The 26751-nt window shown below is 45.8% G+C and overlaps 1 protein-coding gene across 1 annotated transcript in view; it reads right to left on the minus strand.

The window, feature by feature from the left end:
* The window catches only part of pacrg (PARK2 co-regulated), a gene marked incomplete at both ends in the record, with an annotated part of 488123 nt that overhangs the window by 230087 nt on the left and 231285 nt on the right, over window positions 1-26751 (minus strand). The window contains one exon of the mRNA XM_083634299.1: window positions 3739-3910. Within this exon, the coding sequence (XP_083490425.1) occupies window positions 3739-3910 (172 nt within the window). The remainder of the gene's footprint in view (window positions 1-3738; window positions 3911-26751) is intronic.

Consider the following 26751-nt stretch of genomic DNA (forward strand, 5'->3'; position numbering starts at 1 on the left):
TATATATATATACCCTGTGTGTACATATACACTGTGTGTAATTATTCAAAATAGTACTATTTACATCTATACATATATATATACCATGTGTGTACATATATATATACACTGTCTGTAATTATTCAAAATAGTAATATTTACATCTATACATATATACACACACACACACACACACACACACACACACACACACACACACACACACACACACACACACACACACAGTGTGTAATTATTCAAAATGGGTACTATTTACAAATCCATCCATACATATATATATATATACACATATAGAATTTGAAGCCAAGTGATACTGATACACATTTATTTTACATTCAAAGGTATTTCATTCAAAAACCTCAAAACTCAGTGCATGCTGTGAAAAATAAATAGTGAATAATAATATCAATGTAAAAGGAGTCTCTTGCCCCTCCGCAGTGGCAGGACAGAATAATAAAGAAAGGAAGATCCTGGAGTACAAGTGCTCTAGGATCTTCTGTATTTTTTGTGAATAATAATAGTTAATATTTGAATTTAGCGCACTTCTTCCCAAAATATATTTTTCAGCAGTCATCGCAAACATTTTAAACAACACTCTACTTTCATTTAACAGTATGAATATGAATATTTATGTATGCTTTGTCTGGATTATTATCAATATTGGTTTACTTTCTTAGAGACCCAGAATAAGCCCAAGGGTTTCCTGTCTCTACCGGCACAATCTTCTGTTTTCCTTTGTCTGTTTCTGACTTTAATATGTGCAAATAAATACAACTAAAAACTAAAACTAGAATATGAATATGAATATCAATATAGTCTCGCTTGCCAGACTCTCTCCCTGCAAAGGGGCGGGGGAGAGTCTGGCTGGTAATAGCGCCACTGTGGACTAGTGGGGTAAAAGGCTCTGTTTAATACCTTTACAGCCATCCACCGAAAGTACCATGCCTTCATTGCACAATCCACACCAATCGTTTTCAGCGTGTAGCAACGAGCTAGCGGTTAGCGCTGCTGTTGTTATTGTTTCAAAGCGGCCGGCGCAGGCATTTGAGCTCGGCAGATTCCACACGCACAGCAGCAGAGACATACAGATTCCACACGTACAGCAGCAGAGACATACAGATTCAACACGTACAGCAGAGACATACAGATTCCACACGCACAGCAGCAGAGACATACAGATTCCACACGTACAGCAGCAGAGACATACAGATTCCACACGCACAGCAGCAGAGACATACAGATTCCACACGTACAGCAGCAGAGACATACAGATTCCACACGTACAGCAGCAGAGACATACAGATTCAACACGTACAGCAGAGACATACAGATTCCACACGCACAGCAGCAGAGACATACAGATTCCACACGTACAGCAGCAGAGACATACAGATTCCACACGCACAGCAGCAGAGACATACAGATTCCACACGTACAGCAGCAGAGACATACAGATTCCACACGCACAGCAGCAGAGACATACAGATTCCACACGCACAGCAGCAGAGACATACAGATTCCACACGTACAGCAGCAGAGACATACAGATTCCACACGTACAGCAGCAGAGACATACAGATTCCACACGCACAGCAGCAGAGACATACAGATTCCACACGCACAGCAGCAGAGACATACAGATTCCACACGCACAGCAGCAGAGACATACAGATTCCACACGCACAGCAGCAGAGACATACAGATTCCACACGCACAGCAGCAGAGACATACAGATTCCACACGTACAGCAGCAGAGACATACAGATTCCACACGCACAGCAGCAGAGACATACAGATTCCACACGCACAGCAGCAGAGACATACAGATTCCACACGCACAGCAGCAGAGACATACAGATTCCACACGCACAGCAGCAGAGACATACAGATTCCACACGCACAGCAGCAGAGACATACAGATTCCACACGCACAGCAGCAGAGACATACAGATTCCACACGCACAGCAGCAGAGGCATTTCACATCCGCAGATTCCACATGGAGAGCGGAAAGGAAATCCATATATGGTCACAGCCACAGTCAGAGCGGGTCGGAGCCAATTGCAGAGCTTGCAGGGAGCGGAATGGGATTTCCCGATTGAAATGGCCGGCACCAATGAGAGAGCTAAGTCCACCATGCTGCTTCAAGCCAGTCAGACTAATATTAATATGACAGCATTTAAAGTGTGTGCCGCACCTTCCAGTGGTAAATATCTCAATGTAATGTGACAATTAATGTAACATTAACGTTACTTTATTCTCATCAGAAACCACTCCGATTTGCATGTTAAAACAAGTTTGCAGTCTAAATGGCCTAAAATGGTAAATGGCCTGCATTTATATAGCGCTTTTATCCAAAGCGCTTTACAATCAGTAGATAGTCTACATTCACCCATTCATACACCGATGGCCGCAGGCTGCCACGCAGGGTGCCTACACACCATCGGGAGCAAGGAGGGTTAAGTGTCTTGCCCAAGGACACAACGACAGCAGCTGGGAGGGAGCGGGGATCGAACCGCCAACGCTTGCGTCATTGGCCGACCCGCTCTACCTCCTGAGCTAAAGCCGCCCCTGCAAAGCCTAGGAATAACTGGAAAATATTTTATTGATCTATTCACGTCAGAGGAAGGCAGGATTAAACAAAACGATATCAGAAATACACAGCACGTCTGCTGTGTGTCTTTTCCGTGTTTAGTGTCCTGCGTGGGGGGGGGGGGTACACACGGAGGTAGGGGAGGAATTTTGAGGTTTGACTGACAGATTGAGGGCGAATGGCGTTACGAGAATTACTCACAAGCTCGTTTGAATGCTTTTCCATTGGTTGCATTTGGTAAAACCCACACAGAGACGTGAAGGGTGACCAATGGCACTGATTCATGACAAAAAATAAAAATCTGAAAAAATGGATATTCGGGGTCCTGCCGCGACAGCGACGATGTGTGTCATGATACCTGGCAAACCAACCCTGCCAGAGGTAGTGACGAGTGACGCACGGTAGAGATGAAACGATATGAAAATGTCATATCACGATTATAGTGACCAAAATTATCACGGTTATCAGTATTATCACGGTTTGTTAAAATGTGCTGAAAATGTTCAAAAAGTACTAATACACTCACTGAAATCATTTCTCCGAGCCTGCGCGTCTGCATCTAGGAGATTGTTGCCAACTTTGGTTGATGATGGACAGTATTTGTTTTTCAAAGCGTACGGTTATCGCAAGGAATTTGATCACGGTCATCATTCAAAGCGGTTATCGTCCCTAACGCACGGTGCGTAACGCACTGCGTCACTGCACTCGCTCAAGCTCTCGGTGGAGGACCGCTTTGCCACGGAAAAAGGGATGAAACACGTCCCAAGGAGAAGAGATGCGCTGTCAAATTTAATGCGAGACCTTCACGTTTCTAACCGTTAGCCAGCAAACACCATGCGTTATTGCAAGTTATGGCGGGCCGACTTTAGCGTAGAACAGGGTCGGGGAAAATGACGTTAGCAAACATGCTAAACATAAACAAGCCGTGGAGGCACAGAGGCACACACTTTTGATCACATCTTTTGTACATGTAGTGTGTTTATTTGATGTTTTGTCATTATTTATTTGACTGTGAGCTATGAATTTAAGACTAATTCAAAGTTAAAATTGACTGTAGAGTACATCCTTATATGTATGAACTTGTGGTGTAGGGTTACGGGTGCGGGGGGGGGGGGCAGTTATGCTGGGTGCTCCCCAGCACACTTACTCTTGATGGGCATGATGAGTTGCGGGATGATGGGCAGGATCTTGGTGCCTCCGTGGTCCAACAGGTCGTGGACTCCCTGGCGGGCGAAGAACTCATAGGGGTGAGCTGTCTCACACAGCCCGTCAAAGAACATCGGCAGGTAGTGGTAATAGTCCAGTTTGTCAATCTCCACCTGAGGAGACAAATTGACATTTTGCATTTTAGGTATTAGCTGCTTCTATTATCCCAAGTGACTTACAAAGAGTGAGGTGCATGAGCTTCTGTCCTTTGCTCCGGGACATTTGAAGGAATATATGGCTGTTGATGGAGACAAAACTAGCACCGGCCACCAGCCAATGGAAGTGGCTGGTTGATTTTAGGGCTGTCGAAGAATATTCTATATTCGAATATAAATAAATATAGGATAAAGGTAAAATAAAAATAAAATAAAGAATATATATTTGAATATAAAAATTTAAATAATATGCGAATATGAACATTTATGTTGGAATGTATTATTATTATATTATTATTATTATTATTATTATTATTATTATTATTATTATTATTATTATTATTATTATTATTGTTATTATTATTTTACACCAGATAAAAAAACCTGGCCAAGAGGGCAACATAAAAACATACATCGTTTGCCTGGTTATTTAAAAACATTACAAAAGTGTAGGCTACTACTGTATTAGTACTGACTGAATAAATATGATAAATATGTTTATGTTGATTTTTTTTTTTATGTTAAAAAACAACAACCACATAGTTATATAAGCTCGCTGGTTGTATTGGTTTGCCTTGCCACGCACGCAAAAAAGGAAAAGAGAGGGAAAAAAGGTATTTGAATACGGTATATTTGAACGAAAATGTTTTGTTTAGAGGGAACAGTGTTTCCCCTATAACATTTTCAGGCCTGGAGGGATTTCGAAACGTACCTCGACCGCAATGATGGGGGGCCTCGCTGGCAACGCTAAACTTTTAGCTAACCTGTTCGCATCTATGTTCGCAATGGCATCCCAAGTTAGGGGTGGGAATCGTGGAGTAACTCACGATACGATATGGTCACGATACTTGGCCCTCGATAACGATATTATCACGATACAGCGATTCTGCGATAATCGATATATTGGAAGAAATTTAACCTACGATACATCACGATATCTGTGTAACTGAAGAGAAAAAAATACCCCTAAAAGGCAAGAAGCAGGTATTATGTATTTATTATCAGAATTGACATGAACTCTCTCAGAGTTCACTCACTCACTCATACCATTTTCGATACCACGGAGGAAAAGTTACACATTAAATCTTTTTATTATTATTATTAAAACAAGAAAACCTATATAACCTACCTACCTATATAATTTCTAAAAGTAGATATTAATGATCAAACATTTCCATTCATGTAGCCTACAGTATTTATGTTTTTGTTTCAACTACAAACATAAATAAACGTCAACTTGAAACTATGTTTCAACTACCACACACAGCATAATATTTTAGCCTGTTTATTATTATTATTATTATTATTATTTTTTTAATAAACATATCGATACTTGGTGCCAGTGTATCGATAACGTATCGCAAGTGGAAATATCGCGATACCGTGAGTATCGATATTTTGTCCCACCCCTATCCAAAGTATCATCATACTATTATGGGATGCGATGCGAACAGTTGTATTATGGGATGTGCGTTTTCCAGGCAACGACACACGTTGACATGTTTTGGAACAGCGCCGCACGCTGGCACAATGCTCCTAAAAGCAAAATGCTTATTGTTTTGAATATTTACTTCTATTTACTGTCAACACTGTCAACACCAGTATTGTTGTATTGTAATAATATGCCATAAAGGTTTATTGAAATTTTGGGGAGAGCAAACAATTAATTTTTTATTTTATTTTTTGCAATTCTTTTTCTGGGGCGCCAGGCCTGTAGAATGGTAGGGGAAACACTGCGGGAATATTTGAATCTGATTTTGCGCCAATTTTGACAGCCCTAGTTGATTTGCTTCACTCAGCCAAAAAACAACAACAGTGCTTTAGCAGTGGCTGGTCAAATGTGAAGATTCACGAGCCATTTGGCCAGTGGACAAAACAGTTAGTTTAGCACCCGTGCACACACACACACACACACACACACACACACACACACACACACACACACACACACATGCACAAAGAAATACAAACAGAAAATTCCACATATGATGTTCTCTAGAGAAAATCACTTATTGCCACAAATCTCCCTTCATTCCTTTCTGCTCTTTCTCTTGTTTGTCCTTGGATTTGCACAATATCTGGGGCTAAAGCTTTCCTTGGAGCCATTTATAACCCCTACAGTAAACACACACACACACACACACACACAGACGCACGCACACACACACACACACACACACACACACAGACGCACACACACACACACACACACACACACACACACACACACACACACACACGGACAGCTGTTGAGGGGAACATGATACAGCGACATGTGGCATTGTGTGTGCTGACACATTAACACCTGTTTACACCATTTACAGGACTCTCTCTTTCACTCACACGCACGCACACACACACACACACACACACACACACACACACAGACACACGCACACATGCACACACGCACACACACGCACACACACACACACAGACACACACACACAGACACACACACACACGCACACACACACCATCAGGTCGTAGATAAAGAGATTGATCCAGCTATACGGGCCACAGGCAGGCTTTGAAGTTGTGTGTGTGTGTGTGTGTGTGTGTGTGTGTGTGTGTGTGCGTGTGTGTGCGTGTGTGTGTGTGTGTGTGTGTGTGTGTGTGTGTGTGTGTGTGTGTGTGTGTGTGTGTGTGTGTGTGTGTGTGTGTGGACATGGATACAATGTAACACATCACAGTGAAGTCTTTCATGTGACGCCTTCAAGGAAAAGACGTGCACAGCAGAGCGGGCTGGAAAGGACAGCTGACCCCAAAGAAGCTGTCCTTGATCCCACACGTGTGTGTGTGTGTGTGTGTGTGTGTGTGTGTGTGTGTGTGTGTGTGTGCATGTGTGTGTGATGTGTGTGTGCATGTGTGTGATGTGTGTGTGTGTGATGCGTGACTGTGTGTGTGTGCCTGTGTACACTTCACAAAGACATGCATGTCCTCTCTCTAACATGCAGTGTGAAGCACATGTTAGATGGAGCAATGACTCATGAGTGCCATACTGTGTGCCAGGCAGTCGTAGATGATATCTACGTCTGGAACACTAGTCTGAGAAGTGGTTAACGCCCGCCCGCCCCCCCCAAGCCAAAAATAAATACAAAATGCGTGACACAGACATACGAATTGACCAACCAGGGAGCTCGTGGGCGGTGCATTCGGAATGTGTGCATCAGCTTTAAATCGACCCCCGGGTGAACCAAGAACTGCCACAACTGAAACCAACGAACAGGTCCTTGAGAGCATCTACGCCGCGGACGTGGCACACTTTCTGTAACGCGGCCGTTAACTGATCTTGCCCACTCGTTCTTCCTGCAAGACAGCCTTTTGCTACTTTTTGGTCGCTCCTTTTATCACTTCTCTCTTCACGGTGTTGCCGAGCGTGTTTCCTTGCCGGACTGTAACAAGGGAGGCAGTGAGCAGGCTATTTGACACGGTGTGTATAACGTCACCTCCGTCCCGGGGGAATCTGCCCCCCGAGCGCCGCCTTCCATCAGAGACTTGTGATTCAGATCCTCCGTCGCTGGAAAAGCTTGATGACGTCGACGGCGTCTGACTACCTGAGACTGGTCGCATGGAGGCCAATGTGGAAATCGCAAAAACTGCCATTCGAGGCATGGCTCCAAAAGGGAGTCAATCCCCATTCAACTCCATGCTAAAATGCCTGACTTTACAGCAGGATTAAACATGTTTACAGCCTGGTTCTCTATAGCTAATTTCACCTTTCATGGCCACTGTATACAGGAGTACATTTTGACTTATATTATAGCTCACCCGTTAAGAGTCAAAAAGACGATACGGCAGATTTTTTTTTTTCCTGATTTCCGCCCATTTCCTCCCCAATTGTACTTGGCCAATTTCTCCCTCCTGTCTGCCGATCTGGGGAGAGCTGCAGACTAGCACCACGCTGAATTCCAGCGCGACCCGAAGGTTGGAGACCACTGGGTTAGTTAGTTTAGGGCACCTAACAGTAGTTATAGCTTTAATTTGATTTGAGAAATAAGCTCATCCAATGCAAAGAATATTATGGAGTTGATTATTTTAAACTATGGATGAAGGATTGTTATTTATTTGTTAGGGTAACAAAGTCAATCTGCTTTCAAAGTTTTAATTTCAGTTTGAGTTTGAATAAGACTAAAAGTCTTGTAAATATAGGTTTGAAGGCTAAATGGCAAATAGTTTTTAGCTATGGTTAAGTCTCACTGCACTAGTCTTTAATTTGATTTGAGAAATAAGATCATCCAATGAAAAGAAATGTTATGGAGTTGATTATTTTAAACTGGATGAAGTATTTTTATTTATTTTTAGGGTAAGTCAATCTGCTTTCAAAGTAGTTTTCTTTGTCACTTTTCAGTTTGAATTTGAATAAGACTAAACGTCTTGGAAATATAGCAATAGTTTTGTAAATAGTTAGTTTGTACATAGTTTGCTAATAGTTTTGACAATAATAATGTAAACACTGGCCTGTCACCTGAGTGAAAGTTCCTACTTACAGTTTGGTGACCCAAAACAGAATGGTGACTCCTACTGGAACAATTTGGTTCAGTGTTTATGCCTGTGTTGCTGTCTGTTGTAGTGTAAAACGACTAAAGGGAGAGCAGGTGGTTACATGAAAGTGAGTGAGAAAAGGAGAAGATACTGAATAATGACATCACAACAGTATAATCCTAATGTTAATTTAAAATTAAATATTCTTGGATGAAAGTCCAAAAAACGTCAAATTTTCTTCGCCGCTGCCCTTACAGGCAGCACCGAGAGTCCATTCCTACCTAAAAGTACTTCCAGCGCCACTGAATATAATGCAATTTAATCCCCATCCCCGAACCCACAACCTCTGGCAACCTACCGCCAAAGTTGCCCCCTACCAGCCCACCCTAGAGTGGCAGGCTAGATACGGGCCTGTGCGCAGTTGCCAGCCGCTTCTTCTCACCTGACAGCGGGGAGCTTCACTGGCAGGACCTAGCACGTGGGAAGATCACGCTATACCCACCAGTTCCCTTCCGCCCTAGTCTCGCTGGCCAGCCTCCTCTGCCTACCGGGAGAGTCGTCTGGCTGCATGGAAACACGGAAACTGAGATATGCCCTCCCCTGCTCTACAGCTGCTCCCCATTGGAGCGACTGTTTCAATCAAGTTTGACAGTGCGTTTCAATTCACTGGCGCAGCGTTTCTACAATTTACGGTACTAGTTCACCAGCCACAGACCAATTGCATGCAGGGTCGCCGCTGGCAAACCATGTGATGCTACTCAGCCAATCAGGGCCGCCGCCCAGCTGCTGCTTAGAGGAGTAATGGCTGCTCCCGTTTCCCGAAAAAGCAATAAGATAAACAGCCATAAGTGCAGTTCTTGCATAAATAGACTCAATAAAAACAATTAAACACGAACACTAAGATGCACCAGCGGAGTTTATCGCGGGAAAATATGTTTTCGTCGTTCTTCTGAGATGGATGGATTATTTTGGACTGTATGTGGCGACGCTGATTGGCTGAAGGAGTTGTCTGTCAAGGCAAGTATACTCCCGCCCACTGATATCACTGTGAGCTAACGTTATTACTTATTATAAAACGGCTCTCTCAAATCAAGCAATCTGATTGGTTCACAGCCATTGTATAATTCCAGTAACCGAGTTCAATAACCCATGGCCATGGGTTATTGGTTGCAATGGCAACTCTCTTACTAAGAGAGTAATAATAAGGCTTACCTCAAATGACAACGTAGAAAAAAAAATGGCGGAGACAGCTGTCAGATCCTTGTGAATCGATCTTCGCTTATAACTTTACTAATACTTCGCAGAAAATGATGTTTTGTACAAGAATAGATGCGGGCTAATGTCTTCTTTGCAAAAGAAAGGCTGTTAACCCCGCATTTAACCCCGCATTTAACCCCGTAACGTTAGTTGGTGTCTGCTTTGCAGAAAGCATTCAGCTTCTCAACAAGCGCTGAGAATGCAGCGCTGCGGCTCGAGCTGCCTGTCGGGGATTCCAGAAAGCACTCAGCTACTCAGCAAGCGCCAGGATTGGCCAATGTCAACTTCAGTCTCCAGAACGATCCAATCAAATCATGTTCTTGCGGTCCCGCCTTACAGTAGTGTTTCAACTGACTCTATCAGAATGACATGCCAGTCGGAGTCGGACTTATAGTATTATTATTATTATTATATTATCATACTTACTCATACTCGAGCTGCGTGTGTTGTGGAATATATCCCCCTGCTCAGCAGTTATCCCACTCGGCCTGCGGCCTCGTGGGATAACAGCTGATCAGGGGGATATATTCTTCACAACACACTGGCTCTCATGCTATATTGCTTAATTATATCAGGATGGTTCTACCAGGCTGGGCCAGCTGGGCTAGACTTCTCTCATTGAACAAGAGAAACAAAAAAATTGTTAAATTGTACTCAGATAGTTTTGGTTAAGACTGTTCAAATGTCAAGTGCAGTTAACTAAAAGAAGATAAACAGAACTTATGGTACAGCTCTCTGCTATTTACTTTTTCAATGCAGCCCTTATTTTACTTGAAAGAGAAAATATAATTTATTTAATATTAAAGCAGTTAAAGTGAAAACTGAAACTATTTTTTTTATTTGAAAATTAAAAAAAAATCTGAAAATAAACAGTTGAAATACTGAATTACTTTATTTGATTTAACAGTCAGTTGTTGACTACATGCAGATGTTGATAGAACTATTAGGCTACTTCAAGATGGCACTGAATAGTCACAAAAGTTAGACGTTGCGATGTTCCGGACCTTTGCTCGAGGACATTTTCTTTAACTGGACCTCTTTGAATTTGAATTGAATACCCCATATGGCAGGGGTGGGCAACTGGCGGCCTGCGGGTCGTATGCGGCCCCCGACCTCACTCAGCGTGGCCCCTGGGTCAATTTTCTTTTCCCGTTTTTTACAAGGTTAGGTTAGGTTAGACCACCACAATTTGGGTTTATTTTACTGTACAACCCAGAACATGGCGCTAATGGTGTTAGTATTGTCCATCCACATACTGTTTAACGTTAGCATTTGAGCTAACGCTATTGTAACAAACAATCCAAACAAATATCCAGGTTGCACATTGCACATGCAACATTACTAATCTGATTAATATGACATATTTGGGTGATGTACTCCATCAAATTGCTGCAGCGGGCTGTTTTGAAGCTGGAGCAAAGTTCCTGGTTTCATCTGAATGGAAGAATGACTACATTTGAATATGAAAAATATAAATGTTGGTATAATAAACTTTGATGACCAGTCCTTTTCATCAAATTAGTAGCTATAATTGGGAGTGATGGTGTTACAGTAGTAGGCTACTGGTGGAAGTGCACGGTCACAATCTGGCCCTCTGGTAGCGAGGACATTTTTTGTGTGGCTCCTCTCTGTCATCAAAGTTGCCCATCCCTGCTCCATGGTATCTAGTTCACTAGTTCACTAGCTATCTAGTTAGTGACTTTGTGTTTGTGACGGGTGGCTGTGAGCTGCAGCAGTGTGTCCCCATGGTGCTATTGGGCTCGGGCTAGGGGTTGAAGGGGTAATCCTGTTTTTCATGTAATGAAAGGTAACCCCCCAGCAGCCCCCCTAGAGGACAGCTGAGCCCATGCAGACACACCGGCTCATCCACACACACGCACGCACGCACGCACACACACACACACACACACACACACACACACACACACACACACACACACACACACCCAATCTCCCTGCTGGGTCACGTTGGTCTGTGCTGAAATGTCACCAAGACGGCAACACTCGCTGCTTTCAAGTCCCCAGCCCTCGCCCAGCCCCCGGTCACAGCTTAGACTTCAAAGAGGGGCACAACACCCCCCCCCCCCTTCCCCCCGCTAACCCCCCCCCCCCCCGCCCACGGGTAAACACACCGGCTGAGAAAGAGAGAAAAAGATGGAGAGATGGTAAGATGGAGACAGGGGGAGAGCTCAGACAATGTTAGCGCAGAGAGACTACAGGGCTGATTGCTTTGAGGCAATTTGCCGGCCAACCTTGACCTTTCCCTGCGCCTGGTCAAGATCGTCATTGTGAGTCAGGCGGGCTGGAGACGAGAACAAAAGCAAACATGAGCCACGAGAGAGGAGGGGAGGAGAGGGGGAGGAGGAGAGGAGAGGGGGAGGAGGGGAGGAGAGGGGGAGGAGGCGAGGAAGAGAGGGGGAGGAGGGGAGGAGAGGAGAGGGGGAGGAGGGGACAGGGTGAGGAGGGGAGGAGAGGGGAGGAGGAGGAGAGGATGAGGAGGGGAGGAGAGGGGGAGGAGAGGAGAGGGGGAGGAGGGGAGGAGAGGGGGAGGAGAGGAGAGGGGGAGGAGGGGAGGAAGAGAGGGGGAGGAGGGGACAGGGTGAGGAGGGAGGAGAGGGGGAGGAGGAGGAGAGGATGAGGAGGGGAGGAGAGGGGGAGGAGAGGAGAGGGGGAGGAGGGGAGGAAGAGAGGGGGAGGAGGGGACAGGGTGAGGAGGGGAGGAGAGGGGAGGAGGAGGAGAGGATGAGGAGGGGAGGAGAGGGGGAGGAGAGGAGGAGGGGGAGGAGGGGAGGAAGAGAGGGTGAGGAGGCAAGGCGAGCAGAAGAGAGGAGAGAAGAGATTACACTACTGAACAGCATTGCTTGCTAGCCTGTAGCATGCTGCAAGCTGCTTCCTGGATTTATTTGGCCACAAACACAATCTAGACATACACAATGTATACAATATATATATATATTGTATTCATTGTATATGTATATATATATATATATATATATATATATATATATATATATATATATATATATATATATATATATACATATATATACTGTATATATATAATATATACAATACAATGAATAAATATATAATGAATATAGCCAACACAATTAATATATATGGATATATACAATTCAATGAATATATATATATATATATATATATATATATATATATATATATATATATATATATATATATATATATATATATATAAATAAACACAGATGTCTTTCTTCTGCTTTTGATTTAGAGAAAGATGTCAACCCCAGCTGCCAAAGTCTATGTGCTGCATATAAAGAAAAGGTATTACTAATAAGGCTTGCTAATAATGAGACAGTGTTAGCTGGCACTGTGCGTAGCTTATCAATTCTCATGTATAGACGCAGCCCGATGCTCCGGAGCTCACCTGTCCTGCTGTGCTGAGGTGTGTGTGTGTGTGTGTGTGTGTGTGTGGGGGGGGGGGGGGGTAATTAATTGAGAGTATTAGTCTAAGGCTGTTACACGGTACACTTAATCAAAATCACATAAACAAGCATTTAGGGACTGGCTGGAGATTCCAGTTAGTACTGAATGAGTGGGACAATCAACAAACATGCACTCTCTCTCTCTCTCTCTCTCACACACACACACACACACACACACACACACACACACACACACACACACACACAGAGAGAAAAGTACACATTCCCAGAGAATCTTAATCAGTTAGCGCTGCGCTGAGCGGTAACTCTTGCATCCGTTATCGATTGTCCGCCCAGGTTTGTTTGTCTTTGGGTGCCTGTGGGAATCCCGCTGGAACCCTGGGAGTCAATGAGAGTGGAGCACAGAAAGACTATCGGCCAAGTAGCAATTAGCCCGGGGACGCAGACACAGACCTGCGTGTCTCCTTTGGTCAGCACTGCAGCAGCAGACACAGCAGCAGAGCTAGGCTAGGCTAGGCTAGCAGTGAGGCTCTGCTCATTAAACAGCAGTGTCAGAGACGCGTGATTTCTATTCGCACATAGGATAAGCAATAACCACGCCTGTGCGCCGGGATTGGCCAGGAGCATTGAAGCTTGGGACTAAAGCACCTGGGGTTTTTCATCTTTTAAAATAAAGATGTTTAAAAAACTATTGCTTGTTACATTTTCAGTGCTGTACCTTTCTCTGGGTAAGAATTGAGCTTGAAATTAACGATATGATACATTATATTGAACGTGAACACAACACCGTTTATATTATTATATTATTATATTATAACATTGTGTATTGTGTAGATTACAATTATTATGCTTATTATTATTATTACTATGCTAAGGAAGGTAGGTGACCATAATTCATCATTTCAATGTCCGCTCTCGAAATCGCTGTCCGTTCTCAAGAGCTATTCAGTTGGTTCATGAAATGGCTGGGCTGCGTGCCCTCCAGTGTTTGTGGTGTGGGAGATTCCAGCTGTCAAAAGACGAAGACAAAAGACTTGTTCCTGGCCAATCCCGCCGCCAATTTCTATTCTATTGAATAGAAAGCACGCGTCAGAGACCCCGACAGGTACAGGGGGAACCAAAACAGCAGGGTGCCACTTTAAACACACAATGGATCTGTGTGTGTGTGTGTGTGTGTGTGTGTGTGTGTGTGTGTGTGTGTGTGTGTGTGTGTGTGTGTGTGTGTGTGTGTGTGTGTGTGTGTGTGTGTGTGTGTGTGTGTGTGTGTGTGTGTGTGTGTGTGTGTGTGTGTGTGTGTGTGTGTGTGTGTGTGTGTGTGTGTGTGCGTGCACGCGTGTCCAATGAACCTTAGAATATAGATTACTGAAACTCCTTGTACTCTGAGCTCAGCAGAAGGCTATCTCTCGTCTCCAACTTGTATTCTGCTCCTGAGGTAATTGCTGTGGACTAACACTTTTTCTTTGGTAGCCAGAGGAGGAGGAAGAGAGGAGGAAAGCAGAGGCCGAGGAAGGCGGACGATGAAGGAAGCAGCTGGGAGACACATTGGTGTATTCATCATCAGACAGTGCGGAGTACACAGTCCTGAAACAGAAAGCCTGCTTTGACAACTGTCTGACAAAGATGGCACTTTGAACCAGTGACCTCTTGTGCTATGAATGCTGATGAGATGCTGTCAGTTGAGAGGACAGTCGGTTCCCTTCACAGTCACGCGAGGAGACGCTCATCTGAACACGTACTGTAGTAAGGCACGCAGGAATGTGGGATTTAGTCCACGCTATAGCTTCATATGCGTTTAGCATGGCGTGTATGTGAGAAACACTGACAGGGACTCACACTGGCATGTGTTGAAAGGCCTGTATCATACTCACACTGGAGAGACAGAGGCATGTGTTGAAAGGCCTGTATCATACTCACACTGGAGAGACAGAGGCATGTGTTGAAAGGCCTGTATCATACTCACACTGGAGACAGAGGCACGTGTTGAAAGGCCTGTATCATACTCACACTGGAGAGACAGAGGCATGTGTTGAAAGGCCTGTATCATACTCACACTGGAGACAGAGGCATGTGTTGAAAGGCCTGTATCATACTCACACTGGAGACAGAGGCATGTGTTGAAAGGCCTGTATCATACTCACACTGGAGAGACAGAGGCATGTGTTGAAAGGCCTGTATCATACTCACACTGGAGAGACAGAGGCATGTGTTGAAAGGCCTGTATCATACTCACACTGGAGAGACAGAGGCATGTGTTGAAAGGCCTGTATCATACTCACACTGGAGACAGAGGCACGTGTTGAAAGGCCTGTATCATACTCACACTGGAGAGACAGAGGCATGTGTTGAAAGACCTGTATCATACTCACACTGGAGAGACAGAGGCACGTGTTGAAAGGCCTGTATCATACTCACACTGGAGACAGAGGCATGTGTTGAAAGGCCTGTATCATACTCACACTGGAGAGACAGAGGCATGTGTTGAAAGGCCTGTATCATACTCACACTGGAGAGACAGAGGCACGTGTTGAAAGGCCTGTATCATACTCACACTGGAGACAGAGGCATGTGTTGAAAGGCCTGTATCAAACTCACACTGGAGACAGAGGCATGTGTTGAAAGGCCTGTATCATACTCACACTGGAGACAGAGGCATGTGTTGAAAGGCCTGTATCATACTCACACTGGAGACAGAGGCATGTGTTGAAAGGCCTGTATCATACTCACACTGGAGACAGAGGCATGTGTTGAAAGGCCTGTATCATACTCACACTGGAGACAGAGGCATGTGTTGAAAGGCCTGTATCATACTCACACTGGAGAGACAGAGGCATGTGTTGAAAGGCCTGTATCATACTCACACTGGAGAGACAGAGGCATGTGTTGAAAGGCCTGTATCATACTCACACTGGAGACAGAGGCATGTGTTGAAAGGCCTGTATCATACTCACACTGGAGACAGAGGCATGTGTTGAAAGGCCTGTATCATACTCACACTGGAGAGACAGAGGCATGTGTTGAAAGGCCTGTATCATACTCACACTGGAGAGACAGAGGCATGTGTTGAAAGGCCTGTATCATACTCACACTGGAGAGACAGAGGCATGTGTTGAAAGGCCTGTATCATACTCACACTGGAGACAGAGGCATGTGTTGAAAGGCCTGTATCATACTCACACTGGAGAGACAGAGGCATGTGTTGAAAGGCCTGTATCATACTCACACTGGAGACAGAGGCATGTGTTGAAAGGCCTGTATCATACTCACACTGGAGACAGAGGCATGTGTTGAAAGGCCTGTATCATACTCACACTGGAGACAGAGGCATGTGTTGAAAGGCCTGTATCATACTCACACTGGAGACAGAGGCATGTGTTGAAAGGCCTGTATCATACTCACACTGGAGAGACAGAGGCATGTGTTGAAAGGCCTGTATCATACTCACACTGGAGAGACAGAGGCATGTGTTGAAAGGCCTGTATCATACTCACACTGGAGACAGAGGCATGTGTTGAAAGGCCTGTATCATACTCACACTGGAGACAGAGGCATGTGTTGAAAGGCCTGTATCATACTCACACTGGAGACAGAGGCATGTGTTGAAAGGCCTGTATCATACTCACACTGGAGACAGAGGCATGTGTTGAAAGGCCTGTATCATACTCACACTGGAGACAGAGGCATGTGTTGAAAGGCCTGTATCATACTCACACTGGAGACAGAGGCATGTGTTGAAAGGCCTGTATCATACTCACACTGGAGAGACAGAGGCACGTGTTGAAAGGCCTGTATCATACTCACACTGGAGAGACAGAGGCACGTGTTGAAAGGCCTGTATCATACTCACACTGGAGAGACAGAGGCATGTGTTGAAAGGCCTGTATCATACTCACACTGGAGAGACAGAGGCACGTGTTGAAAGGCCTGTATCATACTCACACTGGAGACAGAGGCATGTGTTGAAAGGCCTGTATCATACTCACACTGGAGAGACAGAGGCATGTGTTGAAAGGCCTGTATCATACTCACACTGGAGAGACAGAGGCATGTGTTGAAAGGCCTGTATCATACTCACACTGGAGAGACAGAGGCATGTGTTGAAAGGCCTGTATCATACTCACACTGGAGAGACAGAGGCACGTGTTGAAAGGCCTGTATCATACTCACACTGGAGACAGAGGCATGTGTTGAAAGGCCTGTATCATACTCACACTGGAGAGACAGAGGCATGTGTTGAAAGGCCTGTATCATACTCACACTGGAGAGACAGAGGCACGTGTTGAAAGGCCTGTATCATACTCACACTGGAGAGACAGAGGCATGTGTTGAAAGGCCTGTATCATACTCACACTGGAGACAGAGGCATGTGTTGAAAGGCCTGTATCATACTCACACTGGAGAGACAGAGGCATGTGTTGAAAGGCCTGTATCATACTCACACTGGAGAGACAGAGGCACGTGTTGAAAGGCCTGTATCATACTCACACTGGAGACAGAGGCATGTGTTGAAAGGCCTGTATCATACTCACACTGGAGAGACAGAGGCACGTGTTGAAAGGCCTGTATCATACTCACACTGGAGACAGAGGCATGTGTTGAAAGGCCTGTATCATACTCACACTGGAGAGACAGAGGCATGTGTTGAAAGGCCTGTATCATACTCACACTGGAGAGACAGAGGCATGTGTTGAAAGGCCTGTATCATACTCACACTGGAGAGACAGAGGCACGTGTTGAAAGGCCTGTATCATACTCACACTGGAGAGACAGAGGCATGTGTTGAAAGGCCTGTATCATACTCACACTGGAGACAGAGGCATGTGTTGAAAGGCCTGTATCATACTCACACTGGAGAGACAGAGGCACGTGTTGAAAGGCCTGTATCATACTCACACTGGAGACAGAGGCACGTGTTGAAAGGCCTGTATCATACTCACACTGGAGAGACAGAGGCATGTGTTGAAAGGCCTGTATCATACTCACACTGGAGACAGAGGCATGTGTTGAAAGGCCTGTATCATACTCACACTGGAGACAGAGGCACGTGTTGAAAGGCCTGTATCATACTCACACTGGAGAGACAGAGGCACGTGTTGAAAGGCCTGTATCATACTCACACTGGAGAGACAGAGGCATGTGTTGAAAGGCCTGTATCATACTCACACTGGAGAGACAGAGGCATGTGTTGAAAGGCCTGTATCATACTCACACTGGAGAGACAGAGGCATGTGTTGAAAGGCCTGTATCATACTCACACTGGAGAGACAGAGGCACGTGTTGAAAGGCCTGTATCATACTCACACTGGAGAGACAGAGGCATGTGTTGAAAGGCCTGTATCATACTCACACTGGAGACAGAGGCATGTGTTGAAAGGCCTGTATCATACTCACACTGGAGAGACAGAGGCATGTGTTGAAAGGCCTGTATCATACTCACACTGGAGACAGAGGCATGTGTTGAAAGGCCTGTATCATACTCACACTGGAGAGACAGAGGCACGTGTTGAAAGGCCTGTATCATACTCACACTGGAGACAGAGGCATGTGTTGAAAGGCCTGTATCATACTCACACTGGAGAGACAGAGGCATGTGTTGAAAGGCCTGTATCATACTCACACTGGAGAGACAGAGGCATGTGTTGAAAGGCCTGTATCATACTCACACTGGAGAGACAGAGGCACGTGTTGAAAGGCCTGTATCATACTCACACTGGAGAGACAGAGGCATGTGTTGAAAGGCCTGTATCATACTCACACTGGAGACAGAGGCATGTGTTGAAAGGCCTGTATCATACTCACACTGGAGAGACAGAGGCATGTGTTGAAAGGCCTGTATCATACTCACACTGGAGAGACAGAGGCACGTGTTGAAAGGCCTGTATCATACTCACACTGGAGACAGAGGCATGTGTTGAAAGGCCTGTATCATACTCACACTGGAGACAGAGGCATGTGTTGAAAGGCCTGTATCATACTCACACTGGAGACAGAGGCATGTGTTGAAAGGCCTGTATCATACTCACACTGGAGAGACAGAGGCACGTGTTGAAAGGCCTGTATCATACTCACACTGGAGACAGAGGCATGTGTTGAAAGGCCTGTATCATACTCACACTGGAGAGACAGAGGCATGTGTTGAAAGGCCTGTATCATACTCACACTGGAGAGACAGAGGCATGTGTTGAAAGGCCTGTATCATACTCACACTGGAGAGACAGAGGCATGTGTTGAAAGGCCTGTATCATACTCACACTGGAGAGACAGAGGCATGTGTTGAAAGGCCTGTATCATACTCACACTGGAGAGACAGAGGCATGTGTTGAAAGGCCTGTATCATACTCACACTGGAGAGACAGAGGCACGTGTTGAAAGGCCTGTATCATACTCACACTGGAGAGACAGAGGCATGTGTTGAAAGGCCTGTATCATACTCACACTGGAGACAGAGGCATGTGTTGAAAGGCCTGTATCATACTCACACTGGAGAGACAGAGGCACGTGTTGAAAGGCCTGTATCATACTCACACTGGAGACAGAGGCACGTGTTGAAAGGCCTGTATCATACTCACACTGGAGAGACAGAGGCATGTGTTGAAAGGCCTGTATCATACTCACACTGGAGACAGAGGCATGTGTTGAAAGGCCTGTATCATACTCACACTGGAGACAGAGGCACGTGTTGAAAGGCCTGTATCATACTCACACTGGAGAGACAGAGGCACGTGTTGAAAGGCCTGTATCATACTCACACTGGAGAGACAGAGGCATGTGTTGAAAGGCCTGTATCATACTCACACTGGAGAGACAGAGGCATGTGTTGAAAGGCCTGTATCATACTCACACTGGAGAGACAGAGGCATGTGTTGAAAGGCCTGTATCATACTCACACTGGAGAGACAGAGGCACGTGTTGAAAGGCCTGTATCATACTCACACTGGAGAGACAGAGGCATGTGTTGAAAGGCCTGTATCATACTCACACTGGAGACAGAGGCATGTGTTGAAAGGCCTGTATCATACTCACACTGGAGAGACAGAGGCATGTGTTGAAAGGCCTGTATCATACTCACACTGGAGAGACAGAGGCACGTGTTGAAAGGCCTGTATCATACTCACACTGGAGACAGAGGCATGTGTTGAAAGGCCTGTATCATACTCACACTGGAGAGACAGAGGCATGTGTTGAAAGGCCTGTATCATACTCACACTGGAGACAGAGGCACGTGTTGAAAGGCCTGTATCATACTCACACTGGAGAGACAGAGGCATGTGTTGAAAGGCCTGTATCATACTCACACTGGAGAGACAGAGGCATGTGTTGAAAGGCCTGTATCATACTCACACTGGAGAGACAGAGGCATGTGTTGAAAGGCCTGTATCATACTCACACTGGAGACAGAGGCATGTGTTGAAAGGCCTGTATCATACTCACACTGGAGACAGAGGCATGTGTTGAAAGGCCTGTATCATACTCACACTGGAGACAGAGGCATGTGTTGAAAGGCCTGTATCATACTCACACTGGAGAGACAGAGGCACGTGTTGAAAGGCCTGTATCATACTCACACTGGAGAGACAGAGGCACGTGTTGAAAGGCCTGTATCATACTCACACTGGAGAGACAGAGGCACGTGTTGAAAGGCCTGTATCATACTCACACTGGAGACAGAGGCATGTGTTGAAAGGCCTGTATCATACTCACACTGGAGACAGAGGCATGTGTTGAAAGGCCTGTATCATACTCACACTGGAGAGACAGAGGCACGTGTTGAAAGGCCTGTATCATACTCACACTGGAGAGACAGAGGCATGTGTTGAAAGGCCTGTATCATACTCACACTGGAGAGACAGAGGCACGTGTTGAAAGGCCTGTATCATACTCACACTGGAGACAGAGGCATGTGTTGAAAGGCCTGTATCATACTCACACTGGAGAGACAGAGGCATGTGTTGAAAGGCCTGTATCATACTCACACTGGAGAGACAGAGGCACGTGTTGAAAGGCCTGTATCATACTCACACTGGAGACAGAGGCATGTGTTGAAAGGCCTGTATCATACTCACACTGGAGAGACAGAGGCATGTGTTGAAAGGCCTGTATCATACTCACACTGGAGACAGAGGCACGTGTTGAAAGGCCTGTATCATACTCACACTGGAGAGACAGAGGCATGTGTTGAAAGGCCTGTATCATACTCACACTGGAGACAGAGGCATGTGTTGAAAGGCCTGTATCATACTCACACTGGAGAGACAGAGGCATGTGTTGAAAGGCCTGTATCATACTCACACTGGAGAGACAGAGGCATGTGTTGAAAGGCCTGTATCATACTCACACTGGAGACAGAGGCACGTGTTGAAAGGCCTGTATCATACTCACACTGGAGACAGAGGCATGTGTTGAAAGGCCTGTATCATACTCACACTGGAGAGACAGAGGCATGTGTTGAAAGGCCTGTATCATACTCACACTGGAGACAGAGGCACGTGTTGAAAGGCCTGTATCATACTCACACTGGAGAGACAGAGGCATGTGTTGAAAGGCCTGTATCATACTCACACTGGAGAGACAGAGGCATGTGTTGAAAGGCCTGTATCATACTCACACTGGAGAGACAGAGGCATGTGTTGAAAGGCCTGTATCAAACTCACACTGGAGACAGAGGCATGTGTTGAAAGGCCTGTATCATACTCACACTGGAGACAGAGGCATGTGTTGAAAGGCCTGTATCATACTCACACTGGAGACAGAGGCATGTGTTGAAAGGCCTGTATCATACTCACACTGGAGAGACAGAGGCACGTGTTGAAAGGCCTGTATCATACTCACACTGGAGACAGAGGCATGTGTTGAAAGGCCTGTATCATACTCACACTGGAGAGACAGAGGCACGTGTTGAAAGGCCTGTATCATACTCACACTGGAGACAGAGGCATGTGTTGAAAGGCCTGTATCATACTCACACTGGAGACAGAGGCATGTGTTGAAAGGCCTGTATCATACTCACACTGGAGAGACAGAGGCATGTGTTGAAAGGCCTGTATCATACTCACACTGGAGACAGAGGCATGTGTTGAAAGGCCTGTATCATACTCACACTGGAGACAGAGGCATGTGTTGAAAGGCCTGTATCATACTCACACTGGAGAGACAGAGGCATGTGTTGAAAGGCCTGTATCATACTCACACTGGAGACAGAGGCATGTGTTGAAAGGCCTGTATCATACTCACACTGGAGACAGAGGCATGTGTTGAAAGGCCTGTATCATACTCACACTGGAGAGACAGAGGCACGTGTTGAAAGGCCTGTATCATACTCACACTGGAGACAGAGGCATGTGTTGAAAGGCCTGTATCATACTCACACTGGAGACAGAGGCATGTGTTGAAAGGCCTGTATCATACTCACACTGGAGACAGAGGCATGTGTTGAAAGGCCTGTATCATACTCACACTGGAGACAGAGGCATGTGTTGAAAGGCCTGTATCATACTCACACTGGAGAGACAGAGGCATGTGTTGAAAGGCCTGTATCATACTCACACTGGAGACAGAGGCATGTGTTGAAAGGCCTGTATCATACTCACACTGGAGAGACAGAGGCACGTGTTGAAAGGCCTGTATCATATGGGAATACAGACAACAGGCATGAACCAGCACGCACTTCAAATAATAACAACCCGCACCACAGCAGAATGCACATCATTCCATCTTGACTGATCCAAGCAGGCTGCTCTGGGAAGCCGCCTCCATTTCTAAACTGTGTGGTTAGCATGGCTGCATATGTTCTAAACTGTGTGGTTAGCATGGCTGCATATGTTCTAAACTGTGTGGTTAGCATGCCTGCATATGTTCTAAACTGTGTGGTTAGCATGGCTGCATATATGTGTCGATTTGTTCCAATAAAGATGTGTGCCAGATTATGAATCATGATCATTGTTAGAGCCCGACCAATATATCGGTCCACCGCAGTAGCGGAGCTTACACCGGGGCAGAGGGTGCGCCCGCCCCGGGGCCCACTCGTCAGTGGGCCCCCATCAACAATTTTTTTTTTTTGCATGCCAGGCCAGGCCAGGTCTGAGTGTGAGAGCAAGTAAATCAATAGACAATAACATTGGTGAGTTTAAAATGAGCTATTCCACTAAATATGGCTAAAACAGATTCAAACATGCAAAAAAGGCACATTTTTCTTCGCTGCCGGCCTTAATTGAAAAAAAAAAAAATTGGGGGATGCGGGGCCCCCCTAAGAGCTTCACCCCCCCTGGGCTGATAGGGTCGCTCCGCCCCTGGTCCACCGATATTATCGGCCGATATTGGCCGATAACCGATATATTTATATATATATTTGATTTTGTATTTTTTTAAGTCATAGACAGCATGTTGTGTATATTTGATATTTTTTCTTACCTCGTTATTTTTTATATTTGTTCCATTTGTGTTTTTGTATTTCTAGTTATTTATAATTATTAAATTCCCAGTGAAGTTTACTGTTTCATTGCATTGATGCCATTTTGGACAATAAAGTTTATTGCTGTAAAATATGCGTACATTACATATCTCAAGTCATGTCGTCATATCTTTGTCAAGCGTTTGATATTTGGGGGATCATTGCAATTTTTTTTAATATAATGTGTATATATAATTAGGGCTGTCAGCTTTAACGCGTTAATCGCGATGTGATTAAGGGCCGACCATAACGCGTTTTCTTTTAATCGCGTTAATCGCATGCTGCTATTTTGTCCCTTCATCGGACCCGTACTTGCAGTCAAGCCGTTCGCAGCGGCTTCCTGTCTCCTGCCTGTGCAGGAGGCATGGAAGAGAAAGACAGCAAAACGCTTCTAAATAGCTCGTTTTACTTTAAAAAACTCCCCAAATGGCACAGTGGACAAGTCAAGAGCAGTAGTTTGCACCTTGTGTAAAACGGAATTAAAATATCACCGAAGTACATCGAGTTTGAGCTATCACCTAAAAGCTAAGCATACCAGAGCAGCTAGCGCGAGACTCATCACTCATTCTTCCTTTGCAGTCTCGGATGCGCGGGTCCTCTAACCACTGGGAGGTCGGCTCCAATGGCTTCACGCGATATACACGTTATCAATACACAGTTTCCAATACCGAGCCATTATTCACATGGAAGTGCCAAAGTTTTTAGCTCAGACACAGCCTTCTTCGGCTATGTCATTTTGGGTTCAGACTAGGGATGTCAATTTTCGGTTAATTTCACTTTCGATTAACCGACGCTTCTTCTTCTTCTTCTTTCGGCTATTCCCGTCAGGGGTCGCCACAGCGGATCATCTGTTTCCATCGGTTTCTGTCCTCTGCATCGTCCTCCGTCACGCCCACTGCCTGCATGTCCTCTTTCACTGCGTCCATGAACCTCCTCTTGGGCCTTCCCCTCCTCCTCTTTCCTGGCAGCTCCATCTCCAGCATCCTCCTCCCGATGTACCCCACCTCCCTCCTCCGCACATGTCCATACCATCTCAGTCTTGCCTCTCTCACTTTCTGTCCGAACTGCTCAACATGGGCGGTTCCTCGGATGTAATCGTTCTTTATCTTGTCCAGCCTCGTCACTCCCAGAGAGAAGCGTAACATCTTCATCTCTGCCACCTCCAGCTCCGCCACCTGCCTGTTGGTCAGTGCCACCGTCTCTAGACCGTACAGCATGGCTGGTCTCACTACCCTGCTGTAGACCTTTCCCTTCACTCTCGCTGGTACCCTTCTGTCACAGATCACCCCAGTCATCCTTCTCCACCCGCACCACCCCGCCTGCACTCTCTTCTTTACCTCCTTGCCACAGTCCCCACTACTCTGCACGGTTGACCCCAAGTATCTAAACTCCTCCACTTTTGGTACCTCTACTCCCTGCATCTTCACCCCCCCTCCATCTTCCCTCCCGTTCACACACATATACTCTGTCTTACTTCTACTTATTTTCATCCCTCTTCTCTCCAGCGCATGTCTCCACTTCTCTAGATTTTCTTCCACCTGCTCCCTGCTCTCACTACTGCTATGTCGTCTGCAAACATCATAGTCCACGGGGACTCCTGCCTGACCTCGTCTGTGAGCCTGTCCATCACCATTGCGAACAAGAATGGGCTGAGGGCCGACCCTTGGTGCAATCCCACCCCAACCTTGAACCCCTCAGTCACTCCCACTGCACACCTCACGACCGTCGCACTGCCCTCATACATATCCTGCACTACTCTCACATACTTTTCAGCCACTCCTGACTTCCTCATACAGTACCACACCTCCTCTCTTGGTACCCTGTCGTATGCCTTCTCTAGGTCTACAAAGACGCAATGTAACTCCTTCTGGCCTTCTCTATACTTTTCCATCAGCATTCTCAGGGCAAACAATGCGTCTGTTGTGCTTCTTCCTGGCATGAACCCATACTGCTCCTCACTAATCTTCACCTCTCCTCTTAATCTAGCCTCCACTACTCTTTCCCAAAGCTTCATAGTGTGACTCATCAGCTTTATGCCCCTGTAGTTGCTGCAACTCTGTGCGTCTCCCTTGTTCTTGAAAATAGGCACTAGTACACTTTGCCTCCACTCCTCTGGCATTTCCTCACTAACCAAGATGTTGTTAAACAGTCTTGTTAGAAAGTCCACTGCCAACTCTCCTAAGCATCTCCAGGCCTCCGCTGCTATGTCATCTGGGCCGACCGCCTTCCCTCTCTTCATCCTCTTCATAGCTGCCCTCACTTCCTCCTTACTTATCTGTTGTACTTCCTGGTTCACTGCCTCCACATTGTCCATCCTCCTCTCTCTCTCATTTTCTTCATTCATCAGCTCTTCGAAATACTCCTTCCACCTTCTCATCACATTGTCCTCGCTGGTCAGCACACTGCCCTCCTTATCCTTTATCACTCTAACCTGCTGTATATCCTTCCCTGCCTGGTCCCTCTGTCTAGCCAATCGATATAGATCCTTTTCTCCTTCCTTGGTATCCAACCTCTCATACAACTCGCTGAATGCTCTTTCCTTTGCCTTTGCCACCTCCCTCTTCGCCTCCCGCCGTGTCTCCTTGTATTCCTGTCTACTCTCCTCATCTCCTAATTTATCCCACCTCTTCTTCGCCACCCTCTTCCTCTGTACACTTTCCTGCACTTCCTCATTCCACCACCAGGTCTCCTTCTCTTCCTTCCTTTTTCCTGAAGACATACCAAGTACCTTTCTTGCTGTCTCCCTCACCACTTCTGCGGTGGCTGCCCAACCAACCGGCAGCTCTTCTCTACCCCCCAGCGCCTGTCTTACCTCCTCCCTGAACTCCACACAGCATTCCTCTCTCTTTAACTTCCACCATTTAATCCTTCGCTCTATCTTCCCTCCCTTGGCTTTCTTCCCCTTGGCCTTCACTGTCATCCTACAGACCACCATCCGGTGCTGCCTAGCTACACTCTCTCCTGCGATTACCTTGCAGTCCCTGACCTCCTTCAGGTTACACCTTCTACATAGGACATAGTCTACCTGTGTGCACCTTCCCCCACTCTTGTATGTTATCCTGTGCTCCTCCCTCTTCATGAAGTATGTGTTCACTACTGCCATCCCCATCCTCTTTGCAAAATCTACCACCATCTGCCCTTCTGCGTTCCTCTCTTTTGCGCCATACTTTCCTATCACCTCCCAA

Source organism: Poromitra crassiceps (genome assembly GCF_964638095.1).
Source record: "Poromitra crassiceps genome assembly, chromosome: 3".
Lineage (NCBI taxonomy): Eukaryota > Metazoa > Chordata > Actinopteri > Beryciformes > Melamphaidae > Poromitra > Poromitra crassiceps.